This window comes from Acinonyx jubatus, chromosome C1 (genome assembly GCF_027475565.1).
Source record: "Acinonyx jubatus isolate Ajub_Pintada_27869175 chromosome C1, VMU_Ajub_asm_v1.0, whole genome shotgun sequence".
Lineage (NCBI taxonomy): Eukaryota > Metazoa > Chordata > Mammalia > Carnivora > Felidae > Acinonyx > Acinonyx jubatus.
The window spans coordinates 93,757,651-93,778,665 of NC_069381.1; the positions used below are offsets into that span (position 1 = coordinate 93,757,651).

At 35.7% G+C, this 21,015-nt stretch overlaps 1 protein-coding gene across 5 annotated transcripts in view; it reads left to right on the forward strand.

Moving 5' to 3' along the window:
* Nucleotides 1-21,015, forward strand: part of RAP1A (RAP1A, member of RAS oncogene family) — a 77,745-nt gene that overhangs the window by 2,434 nt on the left and 54,296 nt on the right. The window contains exon 1 of one of the 5 annotated variants that reach the window (XM_015066152.3): nucleotides 5,322-5,416. The exons of 3 other annotated variants lie outside the window; for them this stretch is intronic. Coding sequence is in view for 1 of the 2 variants with exons in the window: in XM_027058354.2 (XP_026914155.1) it covers nucleotides 5,403-5,416 (14 nt within the window). In the remaining variant the exon portion in view is untranslated. Of the gene's footprint in view, nucleotides 1-5,321; nucleotides 5,417-21,015 lie in introns of those variants that run through there. One more of the 5 variants, XM_027058354.2, reaches the window with a different exon arrangement.

Consider the following 21,015-nt stretch of genomic DNA (forward strand, 5'->3'; position numbering starts at 1 on the left):
AAAAATTATTGTATCAACATTTAATATTAATTCAACAAATGCTTTTTGAATGCCTATTGTGTGAATAAAATCGAGTTCTTGTTGTCGTAGAGCTATAGTCTAATCAGGAGAGATGGGCCGTAACCAAATAAACACAGACTATGTTAGACGATAAGAGCTATGGAGAAGAGTGAAGTAGGGGAGGGGAAAGAGAGAAACGGTGGCAGGGAAGACATGCGACTGGAGCAGAGACCTGAAAGAAGCGAGTTATGTGTGCTGTCTTAGGGAAGAAGGTTATAGGCCGAGAGGACTACAAGCGCAAAGACCCCCTCAGTATATTTGGCCTTTTTGAGAACAGCTAGGGAGACAATGAGCAGGAGGGAGTGAGAGTTTAGGTTAGAGAAGTAACTGAGCATTATAGGTCATTGTAAGAACTTTGGATTTTACTTTGAGATGAGCAACCATCTATTGGAGGATTTTACGGAGAAGAGTTTCTGAGAATCGTTCTGTGTGGAAATCAGCTTGGCAGGGAGTTGAGGTGGGCAAGAGTGTGAGCAGGAAGACCAATTAGGAGGTTAATCTTTATTTTAAACCTTTTTCGGAGGTTGCAAAGTAGTTCATCTACCCTTTGTTGGGCATTATAGGCAGTTTGTTTCCCCTAACTGAAATAACAATGAAATAAACACTTTTGTATATGCAACATTTTCTTTCTTTTGGAATATTTCTTTGGGATTAATTTCCGGAAGAAGGACTGCTGAATCAAAGTATATGAATTTACTTGTCTTCTTGATGTATCTGTGAATTCCTTCCAAGAATACGTTGTACTAATTAAAGTGATAGCCACAGTCATCAGTCTTAAGTATCAAAACAGTTGTCACTGGCATTGAGTATTATTATTTATTACTTAAAAAGTCATTTGAGTTATGAAAAAATATCTTTTAGATTGTTAGGTTGAATTTCCCAATAGCTTGAATTTAGAGTTCATATGTTTGTTCACCTCTCTCTTCAACATTTAACAAGAGAGTGCTGATTGTTCGGGATATGGAGATGAATTAGACAGGGTCTTTGTCCTCAGGGAGTTTTACATTCTGTTGTAACTTAGATTCGAATCGTTAAATAACTTAAAATCTTGCTATCTTGCTAAAAGTTTACTATCATTTGTGAACTTTGTTATTATATGGCTGATAATCTTTTATATAAAATAGACTTTCCGGGGCGCCTGGGTGGCTCAGCTGGTTGAGCCTCCGACTTCAGCTCAGGTCACGATCTCACGGTTCGTGAGTTCGAGCCCCGCATCAGGCTCTGGGCTGATGGCTCAGAGCCTGGAGCCTGCTTCCGATTCTGTGTCTCCCTCTCTCTCTGCCCCTCCCCCATTCATGCTCTGTCTCTCTCTGTCTCAAAAATAAATAAACATTAAAAAAAATTTAAAAAATAAAATAAAATAAAATAAAATAGACTTTCCAAGCATCTAATTCTTCATATTGATAATTCCTTTTTTTTCTTACAAAGGGAGTTTTAATTAATTTTTAATGTTTACTTTGAAAGAGAGAGAGCATGAACGAATGGGGGAGAGGCACAGAGGAAGGGAGGGAGGGAGAGGAAGAAAGAGAGAATCCCAAGCAGGCCCCATGCTTTCAGCACAGCCCAATGCAGGGCTTGATCTCACAAACAAACTGTGAGATCATGACCTGAGCTGCAATCAGGAGTCAGATGCTTAACTGACCGAGCCATCCAGGTGCCCCTACAAAGGGATTTTTAAATGATATCTGCAATTTGTGTAATTTCTGTTTTGCATGTCTTTATAATCTTAAAACTGACAGCTCCATGTTTTGTTCTTTGCAATAAATTATGCAACTAATACTTAGTTGAATTTTTAGATTGTTATAATTCTTTACAGTTACTCAAAACACAGAGACCATTGTTTCTGTTAAATAAGGTTAGCATTGCATTGTTGACATTTTTTTGAGTTTCAAAGGGAGAATGATACCAGTCTGTTTGGATAGAAATTATACCACTGTGAGGGCATTGCTCAGAGTTTCTAGTTCTGGAATCTAGATGGTTCGATTTGGCATAAGCAGAGAACTTCACCACCTCTGAAGTGAGTCAAATAATTGAGTTACCTGCAAGCACCTAGCTCTGTGTTTGACACATGCTGGGGACCCAACAAATGTTCCTGCAACCTCAAATAACCTCTGAGTTCCCAGTTCTAAAATTCTCATACTTTAGAAGTTCAGTTAAAAAAAAAAAAAATTGTATAAACGGTTTATATATTAATGTTGTGGTGAGTTTAAAATTGTGAACTTAAAATTACTTCCTCCTAATGTTCTTTTTCAGATTAAACTCATCAGTTTTAAAAAGAGTTATGGCTTATTTCCAAGTATATCCTGTCCATTCTGATGTCATATATTGCTGCATGACTTAATGCCAAATTCACATCTTATGAAAGTGATCAGGGTTAAACATGAATGTATTTAAGCTTTCATATGTTATTGAGATGAAGCATCCATCCCCCCTCTCCCCTTTTTGCGCGTGAATTTTGGGGATTACAAGTGATAGTTTTTATGTGCTTTTCAGTCTTTCATGTACAGAGTTAATATTGGCCCATTCAGGTTATGCATTTTTGTAATAGTGGTTATGGACACTGAATGATTTCACACACTCTTTACAGTCCCCTTCTCACAGTTTTGAGATGAGTGCTTAAGAGGGCACTTTGTTTCAAAGTTAAATGATCCAGAAGAGTATTGAACCTATAAGCTTAGCTTATCATGATGTACTGATCAGCAAAGCAGTTTAACAGAGAACTATGCCATGCTCTTGTTTCCGCTTGAAAATAGGCCTTTAGAGGTAGAAAGTAAATGTGTGTACCAACAAGAAAAGGAAATTGTGTGTGATGATTATGGTGGAGTTGAAACAAGAAATAGTGTACTTTTATAAGTGGTCTAAAAATAATCATTTTAATATAATTTTCAGAAGTATATGCTATGCACATGGTGGATTAAATATGTTTTATGAAATTAACTTCAATCATTAGAGAAGTTAATGGCTTTTTTTTAAAGGTACTGATGACTTATTTTTTTAGGCTAATTCCAGATAAGTCTGGGAAAAAATTACATATTCAGTTTTCTATTTCTAGCCTATTTAGTTGCCATTGATAGAGATTGGTTCAAAGTGTAGAATGGTAAAGGTAACAGAATTTGGAATTAAATATGTAATCCCGTGTTTGGTTTCAGAATTTATTCAAGTTAGTCCATATTTCATAAGAATAGGAATATACGAAGCTACACTTTGTAATTGGTAAAAGGTACTGTTGGATTAATTAAAACTTGAAGTACCTTACTTTGAACTCACAAGTATATATATCTGTAACATTCATGGTTGTTTGCAGTGTACATTTATTCTGGTTGTATAAAATAACTTTGCTCAGGATAGAACTGTTATAGTTATTAACCACAAAAGTGTAAAAGTAAGAGAGGCACAAAGAACTGGGTGCAGTTGTTTCTTTGGGCAAATCCCAAATGTAGCTTGTAAGGTTCTAAATTAGTAGTAGGAAATTATCTCCTATTGCAAACTGAACATTTCAAATTGCTCAGATGTGTAATCTGAAGAGTAAATTCATTCACTGTGTTTTCAGTGATACTTAAAAATGCATTTATAAACAGGATCATTCTGTTCTAGACAGGTTGGCTGTATTATAGAACATTAAGCAAGCAACCATAGCTTAATTATTTTAGCAGTTGAAATTTAACACTAATCTTTGGATTTTATGTAGTTTTAGTGTCTAGCCCAAATCATTGATGTCCTTTGATCTACCTTTTCCATTCCATTGAATGCATGTAAAAATTTTGCATGATTTTATTAATAGATTTCAGATTCAGTCATTGAACAGATGTTTGCATGACCCAATATTAAGTTCTTTGATGGAAACTGAGATGTGACGCTGTAGTTTCTACTATAAGGAATTTATAGTCTAATAATTTGTTTGCCAGGACCTGACACATGTTTTATAAATAAATGTTGTATTTTCACGGTAGAGTGGAAATAGAATGATACTCTTTTTCTAAGTAAAATCAGTGTGATATTTTCAAAATTTTCTTAGTAGCTCAACACCTATTTCTGTGGTATTATTCCCCCGCACCCGTGGTGTTATTTTCTGACAGCTTACTATTACAAGAAAACCAGTTTCCCAGTTTAAAATACAGTAAAGTAAAATAAGAATTGTTTCCTTACTGTCTATTTTACTTTACTCCAAGACCTTTTTTTGGGGGGGGGGGGGCGGCAAATCGCTCTCCGCATATATGCCAAACTGTAGCGAAGTCCCCCTCCCTGCCCCCAGTTCAGTTGGCAGTTTTAATTCTGTGTTTAATGCAAGAATGTTTATTTATTTATTGTTGTTCTGTTTTTTTATAGAACAGCTTAATCTTTTTTCTACACCGATAAAAATCATCTTTTGCCACTAAAGTTAACTATGCCCTAGAACAGAAATGTTCATGTAGATAAAATGCATCGCTGTGCATTTTTAGTGAATGCTGGTAGTTTGCCAGCTTTATTTTCAAGTTCCTCCCCCCTCCAGACTTAATTGTGATGTGCTTATAAGGGAACAACAGTATACATAGTTAATTTGCAAAACCAGAATAGTTTTTCTGGTTTTTCCATTTTGCATGTTTTGAGTTAGGATTAATTGGACATTTATTATTCTCAGTAGACATACAATAAAACAGTTCATTTAACTGTGGTGTTTTCTGTTGAAGCATTGGCTGACTTTTAGATAGTGAGCCTAGTGCAATTGTGTGAATACTACTGAATTTTGGATGACATTCTTTACACAGTTTAAAAGTAAGTGTGAGTATAACAGAAGCTGGAAACAAAACCAGTTTGACTTTTTTTTTTTTTTTTCTCACTAGGCAGTATTTCTTTTCCAAGTAATATGCCCTTGTTAGGTTCAGGATCATTTTCAGTAATTATAGCCACTTAAACGTTTTTTTTTTCCTGTTTGCAGTAATTCATGTTCCACCGTGGCAAATTTTGAAAAGAACATAATTGTAAAGAAATGGAAAATCATTTATAACCCATCACCTAGAAATAATTACTGCTAACATTTTAATGTACATTTTTCTAGTTCTTTCGTTGCATGTACACATTTTTTAATTTTTTAAAACATGGAATTATACTTTATATACATTGTTTTGTTCCTACGTTTTTCTCTGAACAGGATATTGGTCTCCTAGTGTGGGACTTCTCGGTTGATTCTTTATAATATTACTATTTTAAATAACACTGGGGCAAACATTTTTGTACATTTATCTTTGATTGCATCTCTGTTTTTTTTTTTTTTTCTTCCTTTAGGATAGATTCCCAGAAGTGGGATAACTGGATCAGAGGGTGGTTACCCTGTGTATAAGAGTGTGTGTCTCACTGCACCTTCAATGGCATTGAGTAGGTCAGTTTTTACAATCTTTGCCAATTTGATAGATATCTGTTACAATTCTTGGGTGGTAATCGCAAAATCCTCTTATTATTAATAATCTGTAAAACCATCACAGTGTATGAATAGTAATTTGCAATCATCTTTGAAAAAGTTGCCTGGAATGAATTTCTTTGAAAATATTTTAGGTGAAAGTAATCTTTGTGACAAGAAAAGATATTCCTTGAAGTTGCAATTTGAGCATTGTTCTTTTATTGGAAAGAAGTAGCATTTTCATGTTCTCCCTTTGCTAAACTGACAAACATGACAAAGCTTATTGTATAAGAAGCAGTAAGTGGAAATGTCATGTAAAATTAAATCATTTCAGATAGTCACATGGTTCAGACAAAAAAAAAAAGGCAATGCAACTTAGTGTTTAGAGCAATGGCTCTGGACTTAGGCAACCTGGGTTCAAATCCTTGCTTTGCCACTTACTAAGTATATGATTTGAGGCAACTTACTGAGTTAACTCAAATTTAATTTGAGATAACTTCCTAAATATATGATTTGGTGTTTCTGAACGTTGGCTTTCTCGTCTTTACAAGCAGAATAATAATGCCTACTTCTTAAGTTTATTGAGAGCGTTAGAAATAATATGTAAAACTGCTTGGCACAAAGCAAGCATTTAATAAAAGCTAGCTGTTGTTAATTTTTTTTTGCCCGATTGGGGGGGCGGGTAGGGCAGGAGATATCATCTGTGTGTCCTTGTTTACATGAATAAATGCAGAGACGCAAGAAGGTCATGAGCAGTGGCAGCTGGAGGGGAGTGGTAGACATTCTTTATGGTAGGAATGGCATGAGCCAAGATAGAAAGTTCAGGACAAGTTGGAGGACAGGGGTTTGATTTGACAGAAGCCTAAGCTTGTGTAATTAGAAAATATGGCGATAAGGCTCTAGAGAGATTTATTGGGCTAGACTTTGGAAGTCATTGAATGCTAGGTTGAGAAGTATAGACTTTATTCAGGAGCATAAGATGTTTTGATATGAGGAAAGTGACCCAGTCAGCACATTTATCTTTTGGAAGATGAATCTAGCTACAGAGTACAGAATAAATTGAGGAAGAAAGGGACTGAAGGCAAGGAGGCTGGCTTAATACAGGTAAGGCATATCTGAGGGTTTAACGGAAAGCAAGAGGGAAGGATTTGAGGAGAGTTGCTAGGAGTCATTGTTGTGAAAGTCTCTGGGTCTTCAAGTGCACCCAGTTTGGAGATGAAATTCAAAAGGAACAGTCTGAGACTAATGGATAGACGATGAAGAATTAGGAACCCCGAGAGAACATAGGACTCACTATGTATGCTTTGGTTGTTGCTACTTTTTTTTTTTTTTTTTAATGTTTTTATTTGTTTTTGAGACAGAGACAGAGCATGAGCATGGGAGGGGAAGAGAGAGAGGGAGACACAGAATCCGAAGCAGGCTCCAGGCTCTGAGCTGTCAGCACAGAGCCTGACGCAGGGCTCGAACTCACAGACTATGAGATCATGACCTGAGCCAAAGTGGGACGCTTAACCGTCTGAGCCACCCAGGCGCCCCAACTACTTTTTTTTTTAACTGAAGGGTAAAAGATTCCTATTATTTCATGTGTGAAAAGCATATGTTTAAGCTTTCTTCGACCAATGGATAGTCTGCAGAAATGTTATTTATTTAGCATTTGGAGTTCTTAGTTAAAAAGGACCCCTCACTTTTAGACATTATATTTCTGGAGGTATTATCTTAAAATACTTCATTGTAAGGTTAAATTCGGAATGTGGTCTTTCAGCATTTGTCAATGCAACTGGACTTTAGAGGCATCAGTTGTGTGAGCAGAAGTGAAGAAAAGTGAAATGCAGACTTCTCGTTAAACACTTAGAATGCTGTGGGCAGTGAAATACGGAGCAATGAAAAATAGGAAATTGAGTATAGAATCTTCAGAGAGAATAATACTTTTAATATTCTGTCCTTCCCTACTTAATTTCTCAATTAAAAAAATATTTGCAAATGTCATTCTTAGTCATTGTGGTACCTGGCTCTAGTTCTGTGCTAAATTGTACTTTCCACTTGGCTGAATAATAAGCAAGAAAGTTTGCCTACAGACTGATATTAATGTTTCTTTGTGACTGGTAAGTAAACTCACATGGGCTGTGGATTATCTGCTCCCTGTCTTCTTTTAATACCGCCAGTTGAGAAAAGAAGCAACCCCCAGTTTTTAAAAAATAAATAGAGGCTTGTGATAACTTTTAAGGTATTTACATTTTCTAAACCACTGAATTGTTACACCTTTCTCAATGTTTCTTTTAGTTTTCAAATATTTTCTAAACTCTGAAATAAATTCTTCATTAGTTATTTGTATTTAAAGCTCTTCCTTTTAAAAGTATTTTTAAAAATATTTTTAAATTAGTAAGCAAATGGAGCACATAGTATTAGAGATTGTGTGTGTTATTTACTACAAATACTGTGTTTTTCTTATGTGTAACTGCAAAAGCCCATGTATTGTCAATCAAATGGGATTTCATTTGCCAAAGAGACCTCAGGTATTCAAAACAGTTACAAGATTCCAGTTGAGTCTCTTTTGAATTGGTTTCAAGATCTTTCAACAGAAATCAGAACTATACTCATTCTCCTAGGTCTGATCACTCTTACCCCTCTCTCCTTCCCAGCCATAGCTGAGAGCAGGATCTTCCCTGTTTTGGGCCATTCCAGCACTGTTGCTGTTAGGGCAACTGTGGCCTTCTCAGTCTGTATGTTTTATATTCTTAGAAGCTTTCCTGCAGGCATCTTGGCAGGAAAAATAAGTTATTAGGTTGAGTGGCTAGCAGCTAATGGCATACTTTTTTATAAGAAAATTCACAATTTTATGTCAGTTATACTTCAATAAAACTGAAATTAAAAAAATCATTTACTTTATTTAAAGTTTATTTATTTGGGGGGTGGGGCAGAGAGAGGGAGACAGAGAATCCTAAGCAGGCTCTGTGCTGTCAGTGCAGAGCCTGATGCAGGGCTTGAGGTCACAGACCGTGAGATCATGACCTGAGTTGAAATCAAGAGTCGCACACTTAACGGACTGAGCCACCCAGGCACCCAAAATTCATTTACTTTTTACATGAGGTGACAAACAAAGTGTGTGAAATATTTTGTCTGAAAGGATAGACATAAAAGAAAGCTCACTTGTTGAATAGAATGTTGTATACATTTTTCTTATTCTCTGTAGTCAAAAACATTTTTTTTCTAATTTCTTTTGAATCAGTAATTTTGAATGCTAAATGTAAGTTCTTTACTAAGAAATCAGTCTTTCTCCAGAATAGTCTTAAACAGCTTGGCCCAGTGATCCAGCAAATAGTAACTGCATGATTATTGGGTGCCTTGTAATATTCTAGGAGCTAGAGATAGAGCAGTGAATAAAACATGTTCTCATGGAACTCTTGATATTGGTGGGGTTTGGTGGTGGTAGAGAGAAATAACAAGCAAATAAGGGAACAGGGTAATTTCAGGGGTCACAAATGCCACGAGGAAGCTGTAACAGGGTGAAATAGTAGAGTGATAGGAGGGTTTAGAGTGATAGTGATAGCAGGGAAAGCTCTGAGATGGTAACATTTAATCTGAGGCCTGAATGAATAAAAGCTAGATGTGATGATTTGTAAGAAGAGTGAAGTAGGCAGAGGGCCCCCGTGGTACAAAAGCCCTGAAGTGGGAACCAGTAGGTCACGTTTAAGAAGTCCATAGTGATAGGCTGAGAAGAGACTGGTGGATGGGATGGGGTTGGCAAGAATCAAACCACGTCAGGCTTTGGTGAAGGGTTTGGATTTTGTTCTTATAAATACCAGGGAAGACACAGGGTATCACTACCTACTTACCTTTATGGATAAATATATGTAACTTTTGAATTTGAAGGTGGTGTTACTAATGATACTGGCCTAAAACAAATCTGTAGGGTAACCAGTAGTTTCTTTAGACATAGAAAATCACTAACTTGGTAAATAAATTACGTTTTTCCTAGGGGTCTGCAGAGAAAGGAACAGATTATTCCCATATTGTAAAAAGCCTTATAAAAATTATGTATGTTTTCTCAATAGATTTAAATAGGTGAAATATTGTATATCTTTGCTTTGACCAATAACTGTATTGACTCAAATCTTTGTGACTGATTATCACAAATCATTATTATATATTGTGATTTGTAAGCCGTTAATGAAATAAAACACGCTTGCACCTCAAGAACCTAACATTGAGTTTCATTAGTATTTATGCTTTTGGCAGTTTGAGACTTCTGATTAGCTGTTACCTATCTGGTTAATTAAATGTCAGTGCAGTTGGTAGACAAAAATCTACCAAAAATCTAAAGATGTGGAATCTGTGGACAAAAGAAGAGATTTTTCAGAGTAAGGTTGAGAACCACTGATCAGTGTCCTAATCTCTAGAGGGATCTACAGGGAGAAGGGAAGTAATGTTTTTTTGAAGGTAAAATTACTGTATCTCACGTAATCTGCACAGCAAATCTGCGAAATATTGTTCACTTTTTACAGATGATAAAACTCAAAGTAATTATATAACTTATGACAATTAACAAACTCTAATTATAAAGGATCATACTGACAGCAAACTTCCAGAAGAGACTACCACAGTTACAAAGCACACAAGTGATCAATAAATATTTATAGTTTACTTATATCCAAACATGAATAAATGAACAAGTAGGTGAATCCCTATATTCTTATAATCCTTTCTTTAGTGTAACATCATTTTTCTTCCAAATGAGTCTAGAAAATTCCTCAGAAATAATTGGTTTCACCTTTTTTCCTCTGTAAATCTCCCCTCACCCCCCCCCCCCCGAAGTTTAAGTTACTTAAAATAAATCACACAGTAAAAATCCTGAGGAGGGAAATAAAGACTAAAAACTTGGGAAAGTATAATTTCCACTTTGATTTTAACTGAGTAGTCTATAATGTTTTTAGTTTTTAAAACATTCAGGATATCATCTTTTGTATTCATATTCAAGATACCATCTTTTGGTTCTATGTCTCTTATTTTTTTTTAACTTTAAAAATTTACTATAGTTTTCTGAAAACTATATTCCATTATTCCAACTGATGTTAGGCAGAACGATAGTATGAGATCTCTAAACTGTGTATTCATAAAGCTTCTAATCCTTTAAATGAATTAATGTCTTAATAAATTTAAGCTTAGAGTTTTTTCAAATGAATACCTAATAGGAATGGATGCCTAAGAGATGAAAACAGATGCAGGTCATCTAGGGAGTGAAACTATTTTAGATGAAGATTACAAAAGAGAATGGATTGTGATGCAGGATTAACCATAGGAGAATAAATATCACATGGAAGTTGCTATGATTAGAAAAGAAATTTATTTTCCCCGAAACAGAACCAAAATTGATGAAATGTGAGCTGTAAGGACATAAATTAATGTTGAATGAGTAAAAAGAACACTTAGTTTAGAGATGGTGGCCTGTAGGGACCTTCAGAGAGGATATGATGAACCTTACCACGTGTGGCAGTAACATTATTTCATGGAGTGTGGGATCTGTCATGTTGATTTGAGTTGGAAGTACAGTACAATAAATGTAGATAGAATGAACAGGGTTGTTTTTGTGAAGCAGGAACGTATTTTAAAATTTGTTTCCAGTTGTCCGAGACTAAGGTTGTAAGATGACTGGTCTGTAAAAAATACAACTTTATATGACATTTTGGTTCTTGGTATCCTTGAAGTGTTCTTGTTATTTTGGGTTTTTTGCTATATTTCTGCATGACAACTTTTAGACTGCTTTCTGTACATTCCACTCTTCCATTCTAATCGTAGAATCAGTTTAGTAATGACATACATAACCCCTGGTATGAAATTTTCATGCTTCCGGACATTGTTTTGCATATAAAGTAGAAGTGTCAGTTTGCCCTGTAGATGTGTATATCTAAAAATTGCGGGTGACTTTGATTAATTTAATTATTTGAGAATATCAGATTTATTTAAGAAAAACCACGGGCAAGTGAGTTTAGATGGTGAATCTTATGTCTCAGACTCACCTTTGTTTGTTTAGATTTTCAGGTAGTAGGTTACTTGGATGGTGTTTCTTTTACATCCAAATGGTAAGTCTGGAATTTGAGTAACTCAAATTGGTTGAATAGTATACTCTTTAAAAAGTTTTTGTGTCTTTTGAATAGTTTCACACTTAGGACAAACTTCATTGTAAAACATTCCTTTGAACTTTAAATAAATATTCAGTGACTTCTCATAGTACTCCAGTGTCATAGTTTTCACATTGTAATAGGACAGTATTATAATTCAAGAACCAACCAAAATCTGCAGTTGAAACCGTGAGTAGAGTGGTTTAGATGATGTAGTCATTCTGTTATTCCCATTTTGTCTTAGACTTGGACTACTGTCATCAATGGGACGAGCTTGAGATTGTGTCACCACTCAGTACCATCTGCTTGCATGTGTATGTAAGCACTAGGCCTTCAACACTGGATATAAAGAATCCTCGCTTTGTGGTGCTCTCAGCTGGCTTTGCTTGGGTTCCAGTGTACTGGGCTGAGCTTGTGTCTAGAGTGAATTGTCGCGGTTTTGATCTTCTGCAGCCATAACACTTCCATAACCATGTCTTCGATATATTGATGTGCCAAAGATGGATGTGTGCCGTTTTTTAGTAGTCCAAAGAAAATGCTTATTTAATCAGTAAAATTTAACAACGAGTTTTTAAAAACATTCAAATACTTGCAAGAGAGAGAACACTTTATGTAAAAAGTCCAATAAGCCGAAGTGTTTTGTAGAAAATCAATCAGAATTGTATTTGCACGATTTTTAAAAAATTCTCTGTTGTTAGGAGAGAAATAAACAGACTACCAGTGTTTATATAGTATAATTTCAGTTCTAAATTTTACAAAATACCTATTCATATATGAGTGTAAAGGAAATACCAAAAGGACTAAAGTTATCTTGAAGTTGGGATTATAGGTGGTTTTATTTTTTTCTTTATACCTTTTATTTTCTGAATTTTTATACATCATATATTTTATAATAAGAAAATGAAAGTAATAGGGGCACCTGGGTGGCTCAGTTGGTTAAGCATCTGACTTCGGCTCAGGTCATGATCTCACGGTTCATGAGTTCAAGCCCCACATCGGGCTCTCCACTCCTGGTGCAGAGCCGCTTCATAGCCTCTGTCTCCTTCTCTCTCTGCCCCTCCCGCTCTTTCTCAAAAATAAGTAAACATTAACAAAAATTAAGAGAAAGGAAAATGAAAGTTCTAAAATGAATTCATTATAGAATAGGAAATGAAATTTAGTAAAACTTTTAAAGATGAAGATTCTTATGGGATAAAATGAGTTAAAGGCTGTAATGATAAAATCTGTATTTCATTATTTTTTTTAAAAAGTTTAAATGTTTATTTTTGAGAGAGAGAAAGAGCGCAAACGGGAGGGGCAGAGAGAGAGGGTGACACAATCTGAAGCAGGCTCCAGGCTCTGCGCTGTCAGCGCAGAGCCTGATGCAGGGCTCAAACTTTCAAACCATGAGATCATGACCTGAGCTGAAGTCGGACACTCAGCCAGCTGAGCCACCCACGCACCCCTAAAATTTGTACTTTAAAACCAAGCAAAATTAAGTTGCCTTTTATGGGGTTTAAGGAGCAAGAGAAATGGGAAGAGTATTGTACTATTGATATGACAACTTGGACAATTTTTGTTCAATTCTTCTCACTCAGGTTTGCCTCAGTCACATACATTTATATGATGTTTTATGGATAATTATTTAATTACAAGTTTTAAATTTATTTATATAGAGAGATGATACACCAAATCTCACTTTGAATATTTGGTCATTTGGTAGTAACATATTTGTGGTCAGCAGGCAAAACACTCAGTGAAGGTTTGCAGATCACAGATCGCCATCTACCAGCCGCAACTTCACCTCCTTATTTCTTGTTGTTGTTTTTTTATCTGTAAAATGGAAAAAGAACAATACCTATTTCTTAGACATGTCTGAAGACTAAATAAGTGTGTGTGGCATACAAAAAGCACTTAAATATTATTGCTGACACTGTTTGTATTACCACCACCGAAAGTTGGCTTTGGTGGCTATAAGAAATTGGAGAAGATTGCTAGGGACTGGAGCGATATCTTACACTTTGTATCCACTACTTTGACTAATCCAGGTATATTCTCAGTCAGTTAAATAGGACTCTTAGCTATGCACCAAGGTAGTTTCATTTTTTATGTATGCAATAAATCTTGGCATTGTGGTTTAACATTTTAAACCTGGAGGATTTAACAAGGGAGATTTTGAATTTGGTGTAGGCAGAATTTGGAATCCTGCGTATTTCAAGGCCGATGTGCCAAGTTAAGTATACTAACTAGAGAACTGAGTGTGACTGACTGCATCTTAGTTATTATTATCCAACAGTGACTTTTGTTCCTTGTTTAATTTGCATCATAAGAGCAAAGAAAACCTGTGTTTCTTTGTGACTAATGGCGCCTTGAGAAAGCCAATGGTTATGTTGGCCTAAGTGAGTTTATTTGCCCCTAAATTAGGGGCAAAATTTATCAATATTCCTTTTTTATTTTATATTCTTCACAGTGCCTTGTACGCAGTAGAGATAGTGAATAATAGGGTGTGTTTGAGAGTTCATGAAGAAATTTGAATCAAGTTCCTTAAAGGAAAGGGAGGAGTTTAGCAGGGATTCCTACATTTCTAGGCTCTTAGTTTAATTTTATCACTTTAGTACATAATTTAAAAATCTCTTAGTCTTAAATTAAAATCTGTCTGCATTTCATATTTCCATGGAGTGGGATGATGATATAAATATGCCTCATTTAATAAAAGCCACTCGCCCCATTCATAGAAATCTTGATTGGTCTGCAGTAAGGCCAAGGAATCTGTAGTTTACTTCTTCAGGTGAATCCAGGTGTTCTGATGCAGTACTTTATCAATTTCTTTATATTTTCATTTTAGTATTATATTTTAAAAACTCTGTATTCTATTTTAAAGACAGTATAGGAATAAATTTTATATTCAATAATGAAAATTAATGCTTTCTTAACTTTCATCGTATCTCTCTTTTTAATTAGTTAACTGTACATATATTACCATTCAAGCGCAAGTAATAATCGAGTTCATTGTAGAAAAATTGAGAGTACCAATGAGGCAGTGTTTCTCAACCTTTTTATCATTATCGCTCATCCTGCCCCAGTGTTTTTAGATATTATTTTTCTAATTGTACCCCCTCATAAAATTTTAATACCGCTCTGTTTATGTATTATATATTAATTTGTTTTTTATAAGCAAAGAATGTTCATTTTCTTTCCTTTTTTTTCTTTTGCCCTCAGTAGCCAATTTTCATCCCCTTGGGGGCGATAATGTCCCTTTTGAGAGTGCATGAAATAAGCTAAAAAAAAAAAAATAACCCTTAATTTTACTTCTCAGCCTATTAGTATTTTGGTATATATCTTTCCCAGTGGTTTTTAATGCATATGTATTTTTTTCTTTTAAAAAATGAGATCATGGGTGCCCGGGTGTCTGAGTCAGCTAAGTGTCCGACTCTTGGTTTTGGCTCAGGCCATAATCTCAGGGTTCGTGGGTTTGAGGCCCACATCGGGCTCTGGGCTAACAGTGCCGAGCCTGCTTGGGATTCTCTCTCCCCCTGCGGGCTCTCTGTCTGTGTCTCTCTCAGAATGAATAAATAAACTTAAAGGAGATCAGAAGCATAATGTTTCATTTTCCTTTTAAAAATATATTGTGGGGGTGCCTGGTTGGCTCAGTCGGTTAAGCGTCCGACTTTGGCTCAGGTCATGATATTGTGGTTTGTGAGTTCGAGCCCTGCGTTGGGCTCTGTGCCAACAGCTCAGAGCCTAGAGTCTGCTTCAGATTCTGTGACTCTCCCTCTCTTCCCCTCCCCTGCTCATGCTCTGTCTCTCTTTCAAAAATAAACAAATGTGAAAAAAATAAAAATATATTGTGAATTTTTGTGAAAAATGAGTATATTTTAATAATATCTAAGAATAATATCAGGGCATAGTATTCTGTTATATGAATTTGCCATCATTTAAATGATTTCATATACTTTTCAGTTTTTTTATTGTAAGAACTGGTCTGAATATCAATCATTGCAGTTGAATTGTTCCATGCAGTCTTAATTGTTTCCTTAGGATAAATTCCGAGAAGTAGAATTATTTTATTCTGTACATTTAAATATTTTCGTAGGTATAGTTTAGAGGGTGAAAATCCCTTTCCCCAAGGACAACCACCATTAATGATGTGTAGTAATTTATCCATTCTTCTATTGAAAACCTTTTGTTTCCTGGTTTTTTGTTTTTGTTGTTTGCATACACCTTTGTTTGCTTGTGTTTTTCTGTATCAAAAATTCCCATTTGTGTTAGAATTGCTGGATCATTTAAGAATTGGAAATAAAATACATGCTTGAGTTTCTTTTTTCTTTTTTTAGTTTTTAGGCTTGCTTTATTTGCCTACTCTGATGTTGCTACTAGATTTTAGTTACTGTAACTTTGTAGTGTTGTGCTTTTATACCTGGAAATGTAAAATGTTCCATTAAGTAGGCAAATGTGTCTGTATATTTTTCAGATTATAAGTTACAGTTTGGCTAGCTTTTTTGTTTTATTGTTTTTTAAAAGCCAAGCATATGTATTTTAACTAGACTAGAAAATTATAGATTTCTGAAGATTTACAGTTTTAGGCTTGAGAACTTTTAGGTGCCTAGCAGTGATTTAGAACTCTAAAAGCGCCTCTGAATTGCAAAGTAAAGAAAAAAAGTTGTTGAGCTGTGAGCTTTCTGGAATATTTGGAACATTTCTGTCAAATATGCCTTTTAATCTTTGGTTTATTGATTGAAGTATCTCGGGCATGTTCTTGTTTGCAATCCAACTTTCCTTCCTTTTAAACTTGGTAACTAGGTATATAGTTATATATAGGAGATACATTCTCTTTCTCTTTTTACATTTCTGGTACGTATTTTAGATATCTCTCACTATGCTATTCCTGCTTATTTTTATAGAGTTCCATTATATATCATCTTTAGAGTTATTCATACATTTTTTCTGAGGGTTGGAGTCTCATAAAGTTAAAAATATATCAGAATAGTTATTATATTAGGTAACACTTGTGAACCAACACCTGATTTTTATAGAATCTTAATCTTAATTAGTGTTTTTGCTGGATTCAGGTAGGTTTCTTTATGAGAAGCCGTTTAACATTGCAAAAAAATTATGCTTTGGTTTTCAAAGTAGAAATGTTTTTTTGTTTTTTTACAAAAAGGGCTAATTTTTCTCAGGTACTTTCACCTTTAAATTTAAATTGAACTGCTGACACAATCACTAAAATCTTTAAATGTTGGTCCTGACCCTACTATAATTATATGAGCTAATTTTCTTTTTTAAGACACACTCTTGAGTGAGACTTCCAAATGCTCTTAGTGTTCTGAGAGAGTTAGTTTACCTTTGTAATGAAAAATCCCTCCTGTGGGTACTACACTCGCCACTAGGATGAAGGCTAATCATAATAAATATAATAAATGCTAACTCTACCTAGGCAGTTCAGACAGGGCTATTTTCTATGAGTAGCCTCTCCACGTTGACTTGTCTACAGCTAGCCCCGGCCCATTGCAGAGGTTTACCTTGCTTTGGGTCACGGTTCTTTTCTCCAGCGGATTGAAAAACCCATCTGTTTTCCCTCATGGTGATGGTCTTTCTTTTTGCCTGCTATGTTTTAAAAAATCAGCATTGCTGATATGATTTTGTCTCTTGAGGCTTACCATTTAACCAGGTTGGAGATTCTATTCTTTGGTGATTCTGTTCTATTCTATGCTTTATGAATATACACGAAGCTGGGTCCTTTACCGAAGTATCACAACAACAAACAAATGACAACACGTTTGAGCATTAACTCATTATGGCTTTAGACCTTTGGCCAAGCCCTGTGATTGCTTGGGTACTGCTTTACCACCCCCATTGCCTACTTCTTTGTTTTCTGAAGCTGGAAGCCATATGAAAAACTTAAAATTCATTTAAATGTGTAATCCATATAAGGAGGCTATTTTAACTAAATTGAGACTACTATAAATATTGTAAAAATTAGCCTGTGTGATAGACATTTGTGTTAGTAAAACTTCAAAATATTTCCGTTTTATTCTTATCTAAAATATTTTCTTCTCACACTCAGTATTGTTATAAATTAGTATTAGTAAGACTTTAATTAGTAATAGCCATTTGGTGGGAAAGATTCATTAATACGTTTGTTAGAATATAGATCTCCACTGCACAGAGAAGTAGGGAGATTTTATGTTTTGTGCCCTGACGAAAAGTAAACTGCTTTTCAGTAAAAAGCACCAAGTAATTTTTACTAGTTTTTTATATAATTATTTTTCTATTCAAAGTATAATTAAAGTAATCTTTGAAGATCTTTTTAGTCACACTGTTTTTAAAAAGCTCATTATTTTGAACTAAACAAGTCATGCATTATGAGAAGAAATAACAGGTAACATATAAAGTACAGATCAAGAAAAAAGTACAGATAAGGCAAAAAATAATAGTTAACAGTTTGCTGTGTACCCTTACTGAAATTTTTTTTGTGTAAACATATGTATATGCATATATACAAATATTTTTGTTTTCATACCTGCTTTTTTTTTTTAATAAAGTTTTCAGATGGTGAGGCAAGAAGACTAGAAATGTTCTTTACTAGCATACTGTAGCACTAAATAAAAATTCCGTTCTTCAAAGACAGGTTTTGTCAAGTTCCCATCTCTAGCCTTGCCCTTCCCCTTACCTGGATTCTTTTTCATCACTGCTCTTCTCCTTGAAAGGAGAGAAGTATACTGATGTGTGGGTCTCCATTCTGTCTTGGCCATACGTTAGAATTAACTGAGGAGCTTTGAGAAATAACCACATCCTGGCTCCACCATCCAGAAATTCTTTTATTTATTATTTTTTTAAGTTTATTTATTTATTTTGAGAGAAAGAGTGTGTGTGCACAAGTGCTCCCCAGTGGGGAAGGGGCAGAGAGAAAGAGGAGAGAGCAAGAATCCAGGCAGGTGCTGCACTGTTAGTGCAGAGCCCACCGTGGGGCTTGATCTCCCAAATCGTGAGATCATGACCTGAGCTGAAATCAAGAGTTGGACGCTTTACCTACTAAGCCACCCAGGCAGCTCCACCATCCAGAGATTCTTAATTAATTGGTCGTGATGAGGCAAGATATGTGAGAAGAGAATGTGCTTTATCTTAGCCTGAGTATGGAAGCCTGCCTAAACTTTTGAGTTCAAGCATGGGATGGGGAAAGTGATGATTGAGTCCAACGGGTGTCTTCCTCACTTTCCTATCTTTAAGAAGGGTGATAGGCATAGGTCTTGGAAATCCCTCATGTTCTCAAAGGAATGTACTGCCACAAACTTCTTCATTTATTCTAGTATTGATTCATCTACAGAGTTTGTAATATTTCAGTTCTAAGGAAAATCAACTCATTAAATTAATGCAGTGCAGATGAGATAGACAAGAAGGTCAGTGGTAAAGCAGTATGGTGGTGTTGGTTAACCTCACAGATGCTAGAGCCACACTGTCTGGGTTGCAATCCCAGTTCTGTAATTTATATCTGTTGAGCTTGGGCAAGTTTGTTTTAGCCTCTGACTCATCTATAAAATGGGGATAATAGTCTCTACCTCATAGGAATGTTGTGAAGATTAGAAATATTAATATGTAAAGTGCTCAAAACAGTATTTTGTAGGAGCACCTGGGTGGCCTAGTTGGTCGAGCATCCGACTCTTGATCTTGGCTCAGATCATGATCCTAGGGTCATGGGATCAAGCCCTGCATCTGACTCTGTGCAGAGCATGGAGCCTGCTTAAGATTCTCTCTCTCTCTCTCTCTCTCTCTCTCTCTCTCTCTCTCTCTCTCTGTCTCCCTCCCCCTCCCCCCCCCCCCCCGCCTCTCCTCTTTCCCTGTGCTCCTCTCCCCAACTTGCACACACATGCTCTCTCTCAAACATAACAAAACAAACCCAGTGTTTTGTATATGGTAAATACTCAATACATAGTAGTACAATTAATATATTCTTTTTCTTGTATCTTCTTTTCTAACAGTTTTACCCTTTTCTTGCCCATTTGCCAAAATTCATACTTTTTTTGAATTTCTTTACTGGAGCAGGGGTCAGCAAACTTTTTTCTGTTAAGGGCCAGATAAGAAATATTTTAGGTTTTTAGGGACATACGGTCTCTGTTGCAATACATACAGTAGGGCAAAAGCAGCCATAGACTATATGTAAACAAATGAGCATGACTGTGTCCACTTTATTTATGGACATTGAAGTTTACATTTCATACAATTTTCACATGTCATGAAATACTAATTTTCTTTTGATTTAAAAGAAAGACGTTTAAGACTGTAAAAACCATTCTTAGTTTATAGGCCACACAAAAATAGGCAGTGAGCCCTATTTGGCCTACAGGTCAGAGTATACTGATTCCTGAACTAGAGTAAAGGAACCCACCCATTCTGCCTATTTTAGACACTCTTTCTTTCTTAAGTATGCCTTCATTCTTTAATTCCCTGTACTTTGGAGGAATCTAGAAAATTATTTTTGTTGCCATTAGGTTTAGAATTTAAAAATTGTACTCATAGCTTAAACGATTAGCACATGGATAAAACAGGGAGCTCTTTGTGAACTCTGTCCTCAGTCATGTATATAACAGTACTTAGGGTTCTTTGGTTGCAAGCAACAGGAACAGACTTTGTCTTGTTCTTAGCACCAGTAGGTGTGTGTATTAGGGGTCTCCAAAGAACAGGCCAGTAGGATACAAACACACACACACACACACACACACAATTATTTATGCATACGTATGCATAAATTGTGTGTGTGTGTGTGTGTGTGTGTGTGTGTGCAGTGGGAGATATATTTCAAGAAATTGGCTTATGTTGTTGTGGGGCCTAACAAGTCCAAAATTTATAGGGTAAGGCAGCTGGAAACTCTCTGGCAGCCACATGATAGAATTTCTTTTTCATGGAACCTCAGTTTTACCCTTAAAGGCTTTCTACTGATTGGATGGAGCCTTCCCTACATTATTGATAATCTCCTTCACTTAACGTCAATTGATGGTAGATGTTAACCACATTTACATAATACCTTCACAGCAACACCTAGATTCTGTGTTTGTTTGTGTAACTGGATACTACTGTATCCTAGCCAAGTGACACCTACAACTAACCATCACATAATTCAATAAATATTTTTCCAGTGAAAGGATGAACAAATGGCTAAAATGGTTAATTTAAGCAGAAAAAGACGTGTATTTGAAGGATGTTGAATAATAGAATGTAAGAAAAAAATAAGCATGCAGGCTTCAGGAAGCCTCAAGAAGCACCAGGGCAGTCAGTGTGCAGGGCTTGAGACCTAGGTAGCAGGAATAAACAGCGTCTTTAGCGTAGCACAGTCAGAATGAATCTACTTTAACCATTTCCCGCCTTTACATCACTCTCCTCAAGATTCAGCTTCTTAGGAAAATCTGCCTGAATGGCCTACCTTGAGTTTGGGTAAGAGATCTCCTTTGCCCACTGGAGGGTGGGGCATCTTGATTGACAGTTCCACCAAAA